General features: G+C 44.1%; 1 protein-coding gene across 1 annotated transcript in view; it reads right to left on the bottom strand.

Moving 5' to 3' along the window:
- mmut (methylmalonyl CoA mutase) overlaps nucleotides 1-17,877 on the bottom strand; it is a 30,522-nt gene extending 12,645 nt beyond the window's left edge. The window contains exons 1-5 of the mRNA XM_078399473.1: nucleotides 17,408-17,877; nucleotides 9,715-10,082; nucleotides 5,219-5,376; nucleotides 3,590-3,761; nucleotides 949-1,197 (exon numbers count right to left, since the gene is read on the bottom strand). Of these exons, the coding sequence (XP_078255599.1) occupies nucleotides 949-1,197; nucleotides 3,590-3,761; nucleotides 5,219-5,376; nucleotides 9,715-10,082; nucleotides 17,408-17,768 (1,308 nt within the window). The 5' untranslated portion in view covers nucleotides 17,769-17,877. The remainder of the gene's footprint in view (nucleotides 1-948; nucleotides 1,198-3,589; nucleotides 3,762-5,218; nucleotides 5,377-9,714; nucleotides 10,083-17,407) is intronic.
- Nucleotides 17,878-19,683: the final 1,806 nt, after the last annotated feature.

Here is a 19,683-nt window from a genome sequence, read left to right as displayed (position 1 = left end):
TAGACGAGGTCCGTGTTAACAAAATTTTTGTTAGATTATAGTGTGGCACTGGATTTGATTGGTTATTGAACAAAATTATTGTACATTCTCCCTGTGACCATGTGGGTTTTCTCCAGGTGTTCAGGTTTCCTCCCAAACTCCAAAGACGTAAGACGTTAATTGGCTTCGGTAAGTTGTAAAAATTGTCCCTCACGAGTGGGATCGCTGGTCTGTGGCCCAAAGGGACTGTTCCCATGCTGTATCTCTCACGTCTGAAGAGAAAATAACAGGCATAGATACAAGGAACTGGAAGCTGGAAACTTGCGTCGAACGCAAAGTGCTGGAATAACTCAGCGGGTCAGACAGCATCTCTGGAGGATGTTGATAGGCAACGTTTTAGGTTGGGATTCATCATCAGGCAGATACGAGGGGTATTAGCCATGAATGTTTAAAATATTTTTTGATGCAAATTTTCCTGAACGGACCAAGGTGAATAGATGGGGGTGGCAAGAGTGGAAGGGGCATGGGTTGCAAAAACAATGCACCCTTAATGTTGAAAACTATCAGCCAATTAATCTCTTCCACCTTCCTCTGAGCTTACTTTGCGTGCTCTTTGGCTCTCCTTTCTCTGCTTCTTGAAAATTGCTTTATCTCTAACAGTTCTGATGGCAGGTCCTTGATCTGAAACATAAGCTTTGTTTTTCTTCCCACAGATGCTGGCTGATCAACACTACTTCTGTGAAGTACAGTACAGCACTTAAAGCACTTTGTTTATGTAAGAACTTTAGCTAAAGATTTCCTGCTTTAAAACTGTTACTTATGAAAGTTATTGTCAAAACACATTATTTTAGTGCTCCATAACCCCAATTATTTTCCTGTAAAAATGTAATATTTCAAAATATAATAACTTATATGCAGCATTTAATTCACTGATATGTTTGCTGACAAACAGTGCTTAGATAAACTGACCTCTAAAGCAGCATCATGCACCTCATTAGTTAGAGACTCCATCATAAATGAACCTGCCCAAGGATCTGCAACTTTTGGGATGCCAGATTCCTCCTGGATGATGATCTGAGTATTCCTGGCAATCCGAGAGCTTTGTATTGTTGGTAAACCTAATGCCTCATCAAAAGAATTAGTATGCAGTGACTGAGTTCCTCCAAACACGGCTGCCATTCCCTCAATAACTGTGCGAATAATGTTGTTGTGTGGATCCTGAAATTGAAACAACAGATATGAACAAATAAACAGTGTTATTACTTTTTTTTTAAAAGACACAAAGTGCTGGAGTAACTCATCTTTGGAGAACATGAATAGGCGACGTTTCAAGTCGGGACCTAGTGTGCATCCAACTGCACCGATGAGCCAAAACATTATGACCACTAACAGGTGAAGTGAATAACATTGATTATCTTGTTACAATGGAACCTGTCAAGGAGTGGGATATATTAGGCCGCAAGTGAACAGTCAGTTCTTGATGTGTTGGATGCAGAAATGGGCAGGAGTAAAGACCACCGTCGCAAGCGCCTACATTGGGCACGCGAGTGTCAGAACTGGACCTTGGAACAGTGGAAGAAGGTCATCTGGTCCCATTTTCATTTAGATCATGTGGATGGCCGTGTACATGTGCGCCATTTACCTGGGCAAGTGATGGCACCAGGATGCACTGTGGGAAGACGACAAGCCGGGGGAGGGAGTTGTGATGCTCTGGGCAATGTTCTGCTGGGAAACCCTGGGTCCGGCCATTCATGTGGATGTCAATTTGACATGTGTCACCTACCTAAACATCGTTGCAGACCAGGTACACCCCATCATGGCAATGGTATTCCCAGATGGCAGTGGCCTCTTTCAGCAGGATAATGTGGACTGCACACATTGTTCGGGAATGGTTTGAGGAACATGATGAAGTGTTTACGGTGTTGCCCTGGCCTCCAAATTCTCTAGATCTCAATCCGATTGAGCATCCGTGGGATATGCTGGATCGATAAGTCCAATCCACGTCGGCTCCACCTCGCAACTTACAGGACTTGAAGGATCTACTGCTAATGTTTTGGTGCCAGATACCACAGGACACCTTCAGGGGTCTTGTAGAGTCCATGCGTCGGCGGGTCGGCGCTGTTTTGGTGGCACACGGAGGACCAACAGCATATTAGGCAGGTGGTCATAACGTTTTGGCTCATCAGTGTATGACTTGTCAGGCTTTGTCCTGTAACTCCTCTGTTCCAGCTTTCTTTCCTCTCCCAACCACAATCAGTCTGAAGTGTTTCGACCTGAGAGAAGCACCTATCCATGTTCTCCAGCGATGCTGCTTGGCCCGCTGAGTTACTCCAGCAATTTGTGTCTCATGTTTTTGTGAGCCAATATCTTCAGTTGTTTCATCATTTTAACAAATATGTTATTAGGGTGGCACTGTGGTACAACGGTAGAACTGCTGCCTCGCAGTGCCAGAGACCCAGGTTCGATCCTAACTATGGGTGCCGTCTGTGTGGATTTTCAATCACCCTGTAACTGCGTGTGTTTTTCTCCAGGTGTTCAAGTTTCCTCCCATATTCCAAAACCGTTCAGGTTTGTAGGTAAGTGGGCTTCTGTAAATTGCCCCTAGTGTGTAGATCTAGAAGACGTGTCTAGGTGATCACTGGTCAGCATGGACTCAGTGGGCTGAAAGACTATCTCACTGTACCTCTTAACTAAAATGTTAAAAGTGCAAAAGAATAACTCCTCTGTCAATTACTTTGGAGAAATATACTATGGGCAGAATTATTAGGAGATATTCATGAGCTTAAGAATATTCCTACTTTTAAGTCCCCAAATATACTGCTTCTAATAAATTAATCCCAGGTTCATAAGACACTGCATAGCTTTTTTTGGAGATGAGTCAAGAGATATCACTATTGGAATTGTGTTGAGGTCAGTTTATGATGATACCATCCAAGTTTTCAGAGAAGGACTAGATTTAACACTTGTGCATTTATGTCCTGTTCAAACCCTGTTTGGAACTGCCAATGTTTCTCAGATATTTGTAACACAGGGAACTTTGTTTTTGATTCTTGAATGCTCCAGTCATGTTCAAGAAGGAGAATAGATATTTCTGGGTACAATTTCAAGAACTGTTAAATCTCTGGCTTGACATTCAACAATAAAGGCCTTATTCCAAGTTTTTAAAAATTATGGTCAGATCTAATCCCATCTCTGGTAAAGGTATGATATCAACATTTACACTAACTGGTTAAAGCCAGTGAATTTATAAATCCAGGATACGGGATATCAAAACAAACTCGGTCTGACCATAAGACCAAACTCGGTCTTTTCTATTTCATCTTGTCAACCACTGAGAATTTAGAATTTTGAAACATTTGTTCAGAGAATCTGATCTTTTTTCCGAGAAAAGGACTTTGAACTAAAACAATAAATGTTTCTTTCAACCCACATTCTCTCAGACCTGCAACACATTTCCAGCGGGTGTCTTATTTTAGCTCCAAAATACACTCTCCATTGTAAAGAAGGAAGGAATATAGGGTATTTATAGTCAACAGTGAAAGTCTCGTCTCAACATATTGTTCATATCTGCAATAAGATGTCCAAGTGTCCCTCTAAGATGCACACTTACCTGCTCAGTAAGGGACCAACCAGAGGTCTGACAATGTGCTCTCAGCAGTAGAGACTTTGAATTCTGAGCATTAAATTTTTCTTTTACTAAATTTGCCCAGAGGCGTCTAGCTGCTCTCAGCTTTGCTATTTCCATGTAAAAATTCATTCCAATTCCCCAGAAGAAAGAAAGCCTGCAAAAGAAAGATAATAAATTAATTTTTTGAAATAGTTCTGTTTTCAACTGCCTCCAATAACTACTTAAAATGCTATAATTTTTGGTGAACATGCTATTGTAAATAGAACAGATCAACAAATCAATCATTAATCTGTAAAATGTGCTGAGTCAAGGGCTGGGGAAAAAAAAAAACACTGATCATTTCAGAAGGGCGGCATGGTTGCGCAGTGGTAGAATTGCTGCCTTACAGCGCCGGAGACCCAGGTTCGATCCCGACTACGGGTGCTGTCGGTACGGAGTTTGTACTTTCTCCCTGTGACCGCGTGGATTTTCTCTGAGATCTTCGGTTTCCTCCCGTACTCCAAAGACGTACAGATATGTAAGTTAATCGGCTTGGTATAAAAATGTAAATTGTCCCTGGTGTGTGTAGGATAGTGTTAATGAGCAGGGATCGCTGGTCGGCACTTCCTCAGTGGGCCAAAGGGCCTGTTTCCACGCTGTATCTCTAAACTAAACTGAGCCAGTGAATTGGAATGCATATTGCAATTTGATGTGTTTTCAATCATATTCTCCAAAAAACAACTGGATAAATGACCCAAAGTCAGCATCCTCTCCAAACCCCAAAATGAGATCCGAATTAAAGACACAAAGTGCTGGCGTAACTCAGCAGGTCAGGCAGCATCTCTGAAGAACATGGATAAGTGATGTTTCGGGTCAGGACCCATCTTCAGTTTGCTCTGTTTGGAAGGCCCCAAGTCTGATGCCCAACACCAGATTTATGAATCACATTCTATTCCAAACCCTTGTGAAAAGAGATTGCCTGGTGCTCAGAGTAAAAGATTCAATGTCATTACCAAAGTCTCCTCGAAAACTCCTGTTAACCATTGGTCTATGACACATTGGAGAATGCATTATGAATCTCATGTCCAAGCACTGGGAGAACATAGGCAGAAAGAGAGTACAACTTCACCCATCCATCAATCCTGACAAGCATCTGCTCCATCTGTGGTGGAGTCTGTGGCTCCCACATGACCAACAATGATCACTGAGAAGCAAGCAAATTGGAGTGAAAACAAGTGATCTTTGACTGGGACTGTCTAACAAGCTATTATAGAATCAAAAGGGCCGCCTGTTGTACAACAATAGCAAATGCATTAACATAATTTAATTGATTTAATAGTACTGCAACATCAGAAAATACAGTATGACATTTTTCTTCACTACTGAATATTTACAATCAAAAGGAGAATTTAACAGTGAGCAACCTTTTGCAAGAACCAATAATAATGGTCTATGATCCCACTGATTACAACTCTTCTCATTTCTGAATATATGCTTATGAAAATAAAAGTAAACTAAAATATCTTAAATTACATGACATAATGCATGATTTACAAAAGCAGCAAGTAACTTGAGAATGGATAAGTAATTTTCATTTAATTTTAAGTATAACAATGGTTTATTAAATATTACCTTGGAGCAAATTCATCAATGTTAAGTCCAACTTCGATACCAGTCCTGCAGTACTCCAAACCATTGGCTATTGTGTAAGCCAATTCCAAAACAGCACCAGCACCAGCTTCTTGAATGTGATATCCACTGATAGAAATTGAGTTAAATCGGGGCATATACTGCAGAAAAAGAAAGCAACCGTATAAAATAAAAACATTCAACCTCAGTGCTGTAGGGTAATTAGATTTGAGTCTACATTTAGTCTATTAGTTGAGTCTATCATGGGGTTCTTTCTTCACCCATTTAACCACTTTTTAATTAAAAAAATCAGCGCCATTCATGATAAAATTTGAAGCTTAAAAAACTTGCTATTTGTTTTCCCTGCTTTGTTATCCCACCAGAGTAGTCATTTGAGATGGAGCACAAACTATAAATAATATCACAACTGGACACCAGATTATTTTTTTAAATGGCTGATTTGTGATTCACATCTACCCTTGATGCATCTTTTCTAAGTTATTTTTCACCTGTTACTCAGTCCGTCCAACATCACTGAAACCCAAATGTAGGTTCTAATAAATCAAACAGCCAGTTTACAAAACATTTAATTCTAACCCATATCTTAATACTTAATACAATGACTTCTGTACAAAACTTTAAACTTTCTTATTTTTTTTATTCAGGTGTCAGCAAATCTTCTATAATATTGGCTGGAGGGATACCAACATCCTGGCGGGCAGGTTTGCTAATGCTACGCGAGAGGGTTTAAACTAGATTGGCAGAGGGGTTGGATCTCATACAGGACAGAGGCAGGTGAGAGTTAAGGTTGGTATAGAGGGTGGTGAGGGAAAGGTTAGTGGACAGAATGGGCAGGTGAAAGGCAGAGAGCGAGGAAGGAGGGTTGGTTTAAACTGCACGTATTTTAATGCAAGGGTCTGATGGGTAAGGCATATGAGCTTAGGGCTTGGATAGGTAGAAGCGACTGGGATGTTGTAGCCATTACTGAAACCTGGTTTGGGGAGGGGCAGGACTGGCAGCTCAATGTTCCGGGGTACAGGAGCTTCAGGAGAGACAGGAGTGAGGGAAAAAGAGGAGGAGCGGGGGTTGCATTGTTGATTAAGGAGGGTGTCACGGCAGTGGTCAGAGGTGACATTACGGCCAGTTCATCTAGTGAGGCTGTATGGGCGGAGCTGAGGAACAAGGAAGGGATGATCACCTTGTTGGGGGTGTACTACAGACCCCCGAATAGTCAATGGGAATTAGAAGAACAAATATGCCAGGAGATTGCAGACAGCTGCTGGTCAAATAAGGCTGTTGCAGTAGGGAATTTTAAAATTTCCCAATATTGACTGGGAAAATCATAGTGTGAAGAGTTTAAATGGGGTGCAATTCCTCAAAATCGTTCAGGAGAGTATTATCAAGCAGTATGAGAGGGTAACACTGAATCTAGTATTGGGAAATTGGGAAGGGCAAGTTAATGAAGTGTTTGTGGAGGAGCCTTTTGGGACTAGCGACCACAGTTCGATTAGGTTTAAGATAGTTAAGGATAGGGGCAGAGGGAGCCCATGTGTTAAAATGCTCAACTGAGGCAAGGTCAACTTTAAGGGTATGAGAGGTTTCGCTCAAATCGACTGGAGCAGGTTATTTGAGGGGAAAGGAACATCGGCCAAGTAGGGATGTTGTTAAAAGTGTGCTGACAAAAGCTCAGGATAAGTACATCCCCGTTAGAGTGAAGGGCAAAGCAGGTATTCGTAAGGAAGCTTGGCTGATGAGGGAAATTGAGGCATTGGTCAAAAACAAGAAGGATGCATGGGACAGGTATATGCAGCTGGGATCAAGTGCATCCCTGGTGGAGTTTCAGGAACTAAGGAGTAAACTGAATAAGGAGATCAGAAGGGCAAAAAAGGGCCAGGGAAAAGGGTAACTAGAGAGAGAGTGGGACCTCCCAGGAATCAAAACTGTCACCTCTGTGTGGAACCACAGGAGATGGGCAAGGTCCTCATGAGTATTTCTCCTCTGTATTTACCGAGGAGAAAGACAGGACGGAGGAACTTGGGGCAGTAAATGGAAGTGGCTTGACAGAAGTCAGTGTTACCGTCAAAGAAGTACTGAAGGCACTATCGTGTATGAAGGTAGACAAATCTCCAGGGCCTGATCAGATATATCGGAGGACATTGTGGGAAACCAGAAAGGAAATTGCGGGAGCCCTGGATGAAATTTATGAGTCGTCCTTAAATGCAGGAGAGGTGCCGGAAGACTGGCAACTGTTGTGCCTCTTTTCAAGAAGGGCTGCAGGCAAAATTCTGGGAAATATAGGCCAGTGAGCTTGACCTGTAGTTGGAAAGTTACTAGGGAGTATTCTGAGGAATAGGTTATACAGATATTTGGACACGCAAGGGCTGATTAGATAGTCAGCATGGTTTTGTACATGGGAGCTCGTGTGTCACAAATCTGATTGAGTTTTTTTAAAGACGCGACCAAAAAGGTCGATGAGGGCAAAGCTGTAGATGTTTGTATACATGGATTTCAGTGAGGCATTTGATACGGTTCTGCATGGTAGGCTGCTCTGGAAGGTTAGATCGCATGGGATCCAAGGAGAGATAGCTGAATGGATAGCAAATTGGCTTCGAGGAAGGAAGCAGAGGGTGATGATGGAAGGTTGCTTCTCAGACTGGAGCCCTGTGACTAGTGGTGTGCCTCAGAATTTGGTGCTGGGCCCGTTACTGTTTGTCATCTACATCAATGATTTGGATGAGAACATACAGGGCAAGATTAGCAAGTTTGCTGTTGATACAAAGTGGGTGGTTTTGCAGATAGTGGTTGTGAAAGATTCCAGCAGGATCTGAATCAATTGGCCAGGTGGGCTGAGGAATTTAATACAGAGACGTGTGAGGTATTGCATTTTGGGACATCTAACAAGGGCAGGACCTACACAGTGAATGAGTAGGTCTCTGGGGAGTGTTGTAGAGCAGAGAGATCTAGGAGTGCAGGTGCACGGTTTCTTGAAGGTCGAGTCACAGGTAGATAAGATGGTCAAAAAGGCTTTGGCACATTGACTTTCATCAGTCAGAGTATTCAGTATAGAAGTTGGGAGGTCATGTTGCAGTTGTATAAGATGTTGGTGAGACCACATTTAGAATATTGTGTTCAGTTCTGGGCACCATATTATAGGAAAGATATTGTCAAGCATGAAAGGGTTCAGAGAAGATTTACGAGGATGTTGCCAGGACTAGAGAGTGTGAGCGGAGGTTGTGTAGGCTGGGTCTCTACTCCTTGGAGCACAGAATGAGGGATGATCTTATAGAGGTGTACAAAATCATGAGAGGAATAGATCAGGTAGATGCACAGTCTCTTGCCCAGAGTAGGAATTGAGGACCAGAGGACATAGGTTCAAGGTGAAGGGGAAAAGATTTAATTAGGAATCTGAAGGATTACTTTTTCACACAAAGGTGGTGGGTGCATGGAACAAGTTGCCAGATGAGGTAGATGAAGCTGGGACTATCCCAACGTTTAAGAAACAGTTAGACAGGTACATGGATAGGACAGGATTGGAGGGATATGGACCAAGCGCAGGCAGGTGGGACTAGTGTAGCTGGGACACGTTGAGCAAGTTGAGCCGAATAACCTGTTTCCACACTATCACTCTATGACTAGGAATTTCTTGGAAGAGAGAATCCTCATCTTGGTGACTTGATGAAAAATAAAATTAAAGACTCCTGGAAATGCAATCATAGTGGAAATCTGCACTGCATCCCATTTCAAAGAATATACATTTGCTTCAAAGAGATGAAATTTAGATTTTCCAAAATGATTTGTGGGGAAGAATGTTAATTTATGTTGTATAGACTGCATAGGTTGTAAATCTTCAAGTACTGAAGTTGAAAAAAACAATCTCATTAAGATGATCAAAAATACCTAAAATGTAGTCAGATACCATTTCCAGAGGTGTGCACGATCCTAATGAGGGCACATCAATCTTAACTTCAGAACTACTCAATTCAGTTCTTATATCAGGAAACAATTCACATGGTGGGCAATGGACATCTGAAACACTCTTCCTGACATTTTGAGGTTGAATCAATTGGGAATTTTAAAATGCAGTTGGTACATTTTAGAGAAGTAGAGATAATAAAGACTACATAAATAAGGCAGTAAATGAAGTTAATTCACAGATCGGATGTGATCTTACAAAATAAAAACAGAAAGCACTCAGCGGGTCAGCCTGCATCTGCGAAAAGAGAAACTGAGATACGTTTTAGGTCAAAGACCCACCAATGAATGTAAAATATCAACTCCCTCTATCTGTCCACAGTTACAGCCAGAACTGCAGACCATTTGTGTTTTTATTTTAGGTTTCCAGCAGCTGCAGGGTTTTAATTGTGATTTTTACATATTTGTGACATCCATATTTGGGCCAGTGAGACGTAAAGAACACGAACTTCGAAAAGATTAACTACATTCCTATACAGCATTATTTGAATAAAATATTTATGCCATACCAACAAAAAAACACTCACTTTTGCAGTATACTGGAATATATCAGCTATAATCTTCATGGAAGGTTCAGGTGGAAAAATGAAAGTGTTCCTGACCATGAATTCTTTCAGTATATCATTCTGAATGGTGCCAGTTAACTTTTCTTCAGGTACACCTTGCTCTTGTCCTGTCACAATAAACATCGCCAAGACTGGCAGCACTGCACCATTCATTGTCATGGAAACAGACATCTTTTCCAAGGGAATTCCATCAAACAGCAACTTCATATCTTCCACACTGTCTATTGCAACCCCTGCCATTCCAACATCTCCATGAACACGGGGGTTGTCTGAGTCATATCCTCTGTGAGTGGGAAGGTCAAAAGCCACAGAAAGTCCTTGTTGTCCAGCTTTAAGAGAATAAGTGAATTCAATTTGTCAGAGGATCGTCTACATTGAGATTAACATAAAAAAATCTACAATTACTTAATTAATTGACCTAGAAGAAAGTAATGAAAATATTGCAATAGCTGATGATATTGCGGGCCAGTTCTGGCTGCATCTTACAGGATATGCAATTAGCAGAGCTTTGTCCTGTATTCATTAAATAAAATATAATTTTTGCATAACTTGCTGGAATGGCTGTCATGACGATGAGGCATGATAATGATATGCAAATATCTTGACCTTGGTATCAGCTGACTTGAAGGTCAGATGGTGTGTGCGCTGTCTAAGCAAAGGCAGTAGGCCACGGTCGGCAGAGATAATAAACAGAGACTAAGGAATGTAATCTGTAAATATTGTGTCCGTATCATTATTCCATATCAGAGGCGAAGATGTGACATTGGCGACGAGGATATTTTGGACATTTTCGATTCTGAATCCGTGGCTACGAGCTGGAAAAAGGTTAGAAAAAGGGCATAATGGCAGTCGCTGGAGCTGATTTCTTAGCACTTCACGGAGGCCCACACTTCGATCCGATGGGTGACGCGAGGATCGTCAGCGTGAAGTGGAATGCTTGGCTGGTGGAATTCGAGGCCTACGCCAACAGTCGTGGGCTTTTGCTCAAGTTGTGATGAGACTCAGACAGGTGTCTGTAGGATGCAAATATGTGGCTGCTGATGTGGAAAACCAGATATTGGATCAGGTTGTCCAGCATTGCAGGTCGGACAAGCTCAGAAGGCTGCTAGAAAAACCTTAATGAGTTAAACCTTAATGATGTTTTATCGATTGCAGCGGCACTGGAAGCTGTTGAAGGACAATTTCACAGCATGAAATTGAAAGATTCCAAGACTGGGCAAGTTAACTGGTTGTCCTACGGTAGACCAAGAAGTAAGCCGTTGAGTGTTACAGGTGTGGCAACAAGGGTCACATAGGGAAAGATGCATGTTGTCCGGCAAAAGGTAGAACATGTAGGAAGTGTGGAGACAAAGATCACTTTGCAAAGAAATGTAAAAGTAAGGCCAGGGACAAGACAAGTGATTACAACAAGAGTGAATCTTCCAAGGCAAGGAAGAAAGGGAAGTCCAGTGACAAGATAGACAGACCTTGGCAGAAAAAGAAGGGTCACGTCCATCACATAGAAGGTGATTTCGGAAGTGATGAGGACCGTGATGAACCTGGTGAGCGTGCTGTTAAAAGGGATTATCAGTTTGCATTGAATGATAGCCATCTCGAGAATGTTGCAGTGACCATCGGAGGTGTTGCAGTGCCAGTGATTGTAGATTCTGGTAGCGACAGCAACGTAATTGACAAATCACTTTGGGAATGCTTGAAACAGCAGAAAATCAAGTGCACATCAAGGAGGTGTAGTAGGAAATTATATCCATACACCGCAACTGAACCATTGCAGTCCATTGGATGTTTCACGGCTAAAGTAGAAGTCGGAGATAGAAAAACTGATGCAGAATTCGTGATGATAGGAGAAGGGAGAACCCCTGCTCAGTCAAAGTACAGCTCGAGAGCTGGGGGTGCTTCACATCGGAGTACATGTCAATTCAGTGCAGTCATATGATGACATGAGGCAGGAATTTCACTCACTATTCCAAGGGGTTGGAAAATTGAAATGCCGGCAAGTGAAGTTAGCCATTGATGAAACTGTCAAGCCGAAAGCACAACCAGTGCGGAGAACGCCATTTGGACTTCGTGGAAAAGTAGAAGCTAAAATCAAGGAGTTGATTGATGAGGACATTATTGAGCCAGTTGAACGTTCGACACCATGGGTGAGTCCAGTAGTGATAGTGCCAAAACCCAATGATGACATCAGACTGTGCGTTGACATGAGGAGAGCCAATGAGGTAATAATCAGAGAAAGACACCCAATTCCGACGATTGATGAGGTGCTACAAGAGTTATCAATCAGTAAAGTGTTCTCTGAAATTGATCTTGTGGGGATATCACCAATTGGAATTACATCCAGAGTCAAGAGAGGTGACAACATTTGTCACTCACTACGGATTATACCGGTCGGTACAAAAGACTGATGTTTGGAATCAATGCCGCCCATGAGATCTATCAGTACGAAATCCACAGAGTGATTCAGGGTGTACCAGGAGCAGCAAACATATCAGATGACATCATCATCCATACATCAATTCATGAAGAGCATGACAGGAGGTTGAAGCTAGTGTTGACTAAACTTCAAGCAGCAGGACTCATTGTGAATGAAGACAAGCGCATGTTTGACGTCTCTGAGATGGATTTCATGGGACACAGACTCATAAGAGAAGGGCTGAACCCGGCAAAGCTATTGCAGATGCACGTGAAGCTCTGAATGCAATCGAGGTGAGGAGCTTTCTTGGACTGGTCAATTACTGTGCAAAATTTATTCCAAATTTTGCTTCACTGACAGGTCCGCTGAGAAAGTTGACCAGGAAAGGCATACCGTTCCAGTTTAGTAGTGAACCGAGACAGGCATTCAAAGCACTGAAACAGAGTCTAATGAGTGCAGAAACCTTGGATATTATGATCCAGCTGCACCAACAAAAGTCATAGCAGATGCTAGTCCGGTCAGCTTGGGAGCAGTGCTGGTATAGACACATGTAGATGGACCCAGAATAATAGCATATGCCAGTCGATCTTTAACCAGCGTGGAGAGAAGGTATTCTCAAACAGAGAAAGAAGCACTGGGACCAATGTGGGCCTGTGAAAGGTTCCATGCTTACTTGAATTGAATTTGAACTCTTTACAGATCACAAGCCGCTGGAAGTGATCTATTCAACAAGGTCTAAACCACGTGCCAGAATAGAACGCTGGGTGCTGAGACTCCAACAGTACAAGTACAAAGTGGTCCACATTGTTGGGAAAGCAAACATCACGCTGTCGAGACTTTTGAAGGATGAACAGCTGAGAGCAACATCCACGCTAGAGATGGAAGCAGAGAACTTTGTGCGCATCGTCGCAATTCAGTCAACGCCAAGAGGGCGGCACGGTAGCGCAGCGGTAGAGTTGCTGCTTTACAGCGAATGCAGCGCCGGAGACTCAGGTTCGATCCTGACTACGGGTGCTGCACTGTAAGGAGTTTGTACGTTCTCCCCGTGACCTGTGTGGGTTTTCTCCGAGATCTTCGGTTTCCTCCCACACTCCAAAGACGTACAGGTATGTAGGTTAATTGGCTGGGTAAATGTATAAAAAATAATTGTCCCTAGTGGGTGTAGGATAGTGTTAATGTACGGGGATCGCTGGGCAGCACGGACTTGGAGGGCCGAAAAGGCCTGTTTCCGGCTGTATATATATGATATGATATGATAAGAGCCGTGACAATGAAGGAAGTCGATAGGGAATCAGAACATGATCCTGAACTTAAAGATATCAGAGCGTATTCACAGTGGGCAATGGGATCAATACCCTTACAAAGCATATGTTCCCATAAAAGATGAATTTTGTGTAATTGGTCAGTGTGTTCTGAGAAGTAGCAGATTGCGATCCCACAAGCACTACGACCAAGGATTGTGTCATTGGCTCATGAAGGACATTTAGGTATCATCAGTAACAAACAGAATTTGAGGAACAGAGTGTTGTGAGAGAGATGCTGAAAGTTTTGTCAAGACCTGCCACGGATGCCAAATTACAAGCAGGAGCAACCCACCAGAACCAATTAGAAGTACAAAGTTGCCAACAGGACCATGGGTTGACGTAGCTGTTGACTTTCTTGGACCACTTCCAACAGGTGAATCAATTATGGTAGTGGTAGACTACTATAGCAGGTACTACGAGTGTGCAGTGATGAAGCCAACTACAGCAGAAAAGACTGTACTGGCATTAGCAGATATTTTCGCCAGACACCGGTTGCCTGTTACATTGTACTCTGACAATGGGCCACAGTTTGTTTCCGAGGCGTTTGTTGAGTACACGAGAATCACGGCCATCCATCATCACAAGATGACTCCTAAATGGCCACAAGCTAACGGAGAAGTAGAGAGACAAAACCAGTCCATAGAGAAGAGGACACAAATCGGCCATGCCGAAGGGAAAAACTGGAAGGAGGCACTGCTACCATACGTAGCTGTATATCGGGCGACCACTCACTCAATGACAGGGAAAAGCCCAGCAGAAGCCTTGTTTGGAAGGAAAATTTGCACTAAAATGCCAGAAGTGCGAGAGATCACGAAAGACCAGGGCCTGAGAGACCGTGATGCCGAAAAGACAGGTGCGACAAAATGGTATGCCGACTTGAATCGAGGAACCAGGCACTCAGAAATAATGCCTGGTGATGATGTGCTTGTGAGGCGAGATGATGGCGGTAAGATAGACACTCCTTACCATTGCCAGCCATACGATGTTGTATCGAGGAGCGACGCCAGGGTGACTGTCAAGTCTCCAGAAGGTGTTATCTGCAAGAGGAATGTATCGAGTGTCAAAAAGTACATGTCGAGAGACACTCGAATCGAGGTGGCCCAAAGTCCACCAAGAGCTACCGATTCAGAGGGGCCAGACGACATCCCTGAGGTGGGGACCGGTGTTCCTGACACAGCCAGCATTTCTGAGGTGGTGACCAAAGTTGCAGAGGAAGCACGCTGCAACGCAGGTGGTGAGCAGAGACGGCGTCTGGATGACAACACCTTGGCAGATTCAACATGCTCTGATGCTCCTGCGCCAGCTGGTAGACCAAAACGTGAAAGGAGAGTCCGCAAGCGATACGGCGATTTTGTGTCATAGGTTATAATTTTGCTTAGTAATTATACAGATGAATATGACATTTGTTTAGAGGCAAAGGAAGCTTAAAAGTTATTATTTGTATTAAAGGAAAAAAAAATATGTTGTATTTGTACAGGTATTTAGTTAGTATTTCATAGGCCATGGTGTATTTGGCTAATAAAGCCAACATAATAATTTTTAAGGGTAAAGAATTGTTTAATTGTGGAAAAAAAAAGACAATTGTGATGCATTTTTTTGTGGTTGTAATGCATTTGTTTTAGAAAGTATTTTAGAAAGAACACATATTAATTTAACGTTTAATTCTGGTAAAGGAGGGATGTCATGACGATGAGTCATGATAATGATATGCAAATATCTTGACCTTTGTATCAGCTGACTTGAAGGTCAAATGGTGTGTGCACTGTGTAAGCAAAGGCAGGAGGCCAAGGTGGGCAGAGATAATAAATGTAGAGACTAAGGAATGTAACCTGTAAAATATTGTGTCCGAATCATTATTCCACATCAGAGGCGCAGATGCGACAATGGCAACGTGATAAAAACACAGCAAGAGCAACAGAACATTTGCAAACTTCATATGAAAATAACACATTTTCATTACATTATTGCATTTTCAAAGAGCTTTAGCACAATAGCTTTATGAATAAAGTAAAACATGTGGAGGTAGGGAACAAGGAGTACGTCTGAAGAAGGGTCTCGACCCAAAACGTCACCCATTCCTTCTCTCCAGAGATGATGCCTGTCCCGCTGAGTTACTCCAGCTTTTTATATCTATCTTAAGTAGTGTAGTGGTACAGGTAGTCCCGCTGAGTTACTCCAGCATTTTGTGTCCATCTTTGGTGCAAACAAGCATTTGCAGTTCTTTCCTACACATATTTAGTGTTGCTTGGTATTGCTTCTATGCACACAGGTCCTATAATTCTTATGCTTGCAAGGTCTATCCATGTCAGCAAGGAGTAATAATCAGAATCGTTTATGGGTATGTGTGTTGAACATAAGGACGCATCAGACATACATCAAAAATCACTGAATTGAAAGGTAAATAGTGGGACTAAATATCAAATCTATTAAGGATATTCATGACACCTGATTTTGAAAATGGTTGGCAAATGGGAGTTCCTGTAGGCCTTGATGGATAGTGCACAAGTAGAGCAGATGGAGGAAGTGAGAATAGGGGATAACTTCTTTGCAAAAAGCAGGGTGGGAAGAAGTGTAGTTCAGATAACTGTGGGAGTCAGTAGATTTATAGATGTCAGTTGATCGTCTGCCCTTCTGTGATGGAGACAGAGAGATGAAGAAAGGGGAGAGAGGTGCCAGAGATAGTCCAGGTGAATTTGGGGCTAGGGTGGAAGTTAGTGGTGAAGTTAATGATTTCAATGAGTTCTGCGCGAGTGCAAGAGGCAGTCATTGACATAGCAGAGAAAGAATTGGGCGTTGGGCCAGTGTACACATGGAACAAGGACGGTTTGACGTAACTGAAAAAAAAGGCAGGCATCGATGGGGCCCATGCAAATGTCCATGGCTAGGGTTGAATTTGGCAGGCACAGATGAAATTAAATGTAATTACGAGGAACTGCAGATGCTGGTTTATATCAAAGATGAAATTAAACTTTGTTTTGCATAATAATGGGCATGGACGGATGATGGGCTTGGGCAGTCTGCAGGTGATGCGATCATGGGAAGGGAAAATAAACTGCAAAGCTTTGGGAACTGGGACTGCAGTATTTTCAGCTGGTGTGCCCTTTAAAGTCATACTTCAGCGATAATGCACTCGTTCGCCTCCACAACCCCACCACCAAAACCTCTCCGCATCCCGCCCCATGACAATTTACTTGACAATTTAGGGACTGCACAATGACGGAGCTGCTGCCTCACAGCACCAGAGACCCTGATGGATCCTGGCCTCAGGTGGCTGTCTGTGTGGAGTTTATACTTTCTCCCTCTTTCCTCGAGATGGGCCAGTTTCCTGGATAATGTGCAGAATTGTAAATGGGCTCTGTAAATTGCCCTCTGTGTGTATGGAGTGGATAACATAGAAAATAGTGTGGAAACAAGGAGCTGCAGATGCTCTTTACAAAACAAAAAAAAGACAATGTGCTGGAATAAATCAACAGGTCAGTCTGGAGAACAGATGTCATCCGTCAATAACTGCGATTAACGTGTGGACCCTAAATTTGAAGTAACAGCTCTGAAGAATAACATGTAAAAGAATGTTATTTAAAAAAAAGACAATATGCTGGATAACTCAGTGAGTCAGGCAGCATCTCTGGAGAACACTGATAAGTAACGCTGCTGAAGAAGGGTCCCGAATTACTCCAGTACTTTGTGTATTTTGTTTTCAGAACTAATGTGATCGATGGTCGGGGCGGACTCGGTGGACCGAGGCCCTATTTCCATGCTATATCTTCAATCTAAGTGACAGCAATAGGTGGCAACATTTACTCCGAAGAGAGACACAAAATGCTGGAGTAGCTCAGCGGGACAGGCAGCATCTCTGCTCTGGGGGGAAGGAATGGGCGACGGGTCGGGTCGGGTCGAGACCGTCCCTGTGTATTGGCACCGGCGGCCGCCCTCAGCTGACCTTTGAGGTTGTTCCGGTAAAACCTGTTGCTCTCCTCCACCGTGCTGAAGCCCGCGTACTGCCGGATGGTCCAGGGCCTGTAGGTGTACATGGTGGGGTAGGGGCCCCGGGTGTAGGGCCACACGCCCGGCAGTTCTTCGGGAAGCTCCTGCGTGTCCCGCTTGGTATAAACCGGTTTGATGGCGATGCCTTCGGGCGTTTTCCATATCAGATCCTCGGCTTTCTTCCCCTTCAGCTGTTTCTCGGCCAGAGCGGCCCACTCCGGGTGCAGGGAGTGTTGTCGTCGCCGACGCAGCGCCTCCCCGGCAGTGAGCCGCAGCCTGAAGCAGTTGCCGAGGGGACGGAGCGGCGGCCGCAACATGGCGATGGCGACCAAAGGAGCGGCAGGCCCGCACTCCAGCGCAGCGCCGCGCCGCGGCCCGGTGAAGCAAGGCCAGGCAAGGAGAGGCGAGGGCCCGAGTGACGGCGCCGCGCACCAAGCCGCTCCACCTCCTCATCACAATGCAACCCACCAGTGCAGTGGCCAATGCACGCCAGCTGTGGGCGGGAACACTGAGTGTCAAGGTGTCCCTGACCGCTGGAGTGGGAGAACAGTCAGTCACATTGCCATTCCATGTGTAAGAAAATAACTGCAGATGCTGGCACAAATCGAAGGTATTTATTCACAAAATGCTGGAGTAACTCAGCAGGTCAGGCAGCATCTCAGGAGAGAAGGAATGGGTGACGTTTCGGGTCGAGACCCTTCTTCAGACCATGAGTCAAGTGATTCATTCACATCTGCACCCGAAACAATAAAGATAAAGATCCTACTCAGTCAGAAGAAGGGTCTCGACCCGAAACGTCACTCATTCCTTCTCTCCAGAGATGCTGCCTCTCCTGCTGAGTTACTCCAGCATTTTGTGTCTATCCATGTATCTGTCTAAATGTTTCTTAAACGTTGCAATAGTCTCTGCCTTAACTATCACTTCTGGCACTAAGGTTGCCAACTGTCCCGTATTAGCCGGGACATCCCGTATTTTGGGCTAAATTGGTTTGTCCCATAAGGGACCACCCTTGTCCCGTATTAGTAGGGTTACCAACTTCCTCACTCCCAAATAAGAGGCAAAGGGTGACGTCACTGCCCCACGCCCCACGTAACCTCATCCAGCCAGCGGCCATGTGCTCCCGCTCCAACAATGGCGGCCGCCTGGGCCGGGGGCTGGGAGGCGGGTTACTACGCAACCTCCATTCGGGGCTCCCAGAAATCTCAACAAAATGTAGTAATAATCAGCGAGGTCTTAAAATCCCGGGTTTAAATGTACAGATTTGGGCTAACGGTGAAAAATTTAACAGAAATGCCGTGGAGAAAAGCTCAGCGGGTCAGTAAGAGAAACAGAGTCAATGTTTTGAGTTGGCGACCTGTCGTCATTCCCAAATCGCTTTAAGTCAGACGGTGGAGCATTGTGATTCCTTGTGTAAAGGTCGGAAGGTGGTTTCTAAAGTTCAAGTGGGGATCTCTGCAGAGTATGGGCAGGAAATACATCACGCCCTTGCATTGGGTGGCGATTGCAGTGTGAGCGAGTGCGGCCAGCGCCTGTTCCATATATATAATGGCACTTGAGACATCAAGGGCAGCTCTCTCAGTAACGCCGGCTGCACACCATGTTCCCATTGGGGCAGCTCTACCCCCTGTTCCTCCTGATGGCCGGCGCCTCCCTCTCTTGCGAGCCGGGCTTACCCGTTTCAACCACAAACTCCACCGGCATTGTGTGCAGGTTTACCAAGGACGCTGCCTGGGTATGTAAGTTCTGGGGCGGGGAAAGGAATTAAAAAACCCGCCGACTTCCCGCCCACCCAACCAAACCAATGGCAGCCGCCATTGTTGGAGCGGGAGCACGTGGCCACTGGCTGGGTGAGGTCACGTGGGGCGCAGGGCGGTGACGTCACCCTCTGGCCCTTATTTGGGAGTGAGGAAGTTGGCAACCCTACTAATATGGGACAAGGGTGGTCCTGTACGGGACAAACCAAAATGCGGGATGTCCCGGCTAATACAGGACAGTTGGCAACCCTATCTGTATCACGCTGTATGCTTTCACATACTTCACTGTGCGCTACTCCACCAATTTTTGCATTGACTTCAAATCTATAAACCAATTATTAACTGATTATTGTCTAAATCATTCATATATATCACAAACACCAGAGGTCTGCGTCTTTGTGGAATACCAATGGCCCCCAGCCAGAATTACACATTTCCACTACTACCCTCCTGAGTTCTATGCATTAGCTAGTTCTCT

The sequence above is a fragment of the Rhinoraja longicauda genome, chromosome 5 (assembly GCF_053455715.1).
Source record: "Rhinoraja longicauda isolate Sanriku21f chromosome 5, sRhiLon1.1, whole genome shotgun sequence".
In the NCBI taxonomy this organism is placed as follows: Eukaryota; Metazoa; Chordata; class Chondrichthyes; order Rajiformes; family Arhynchobatidae; genus Rhinoraja; species Rhinoraja longicauda.
The sequence above is the reverse complement of the archived record's forward strand: the minus strand, read 5'-3'. Positions and strand labels throughout refer to the sequence as shown.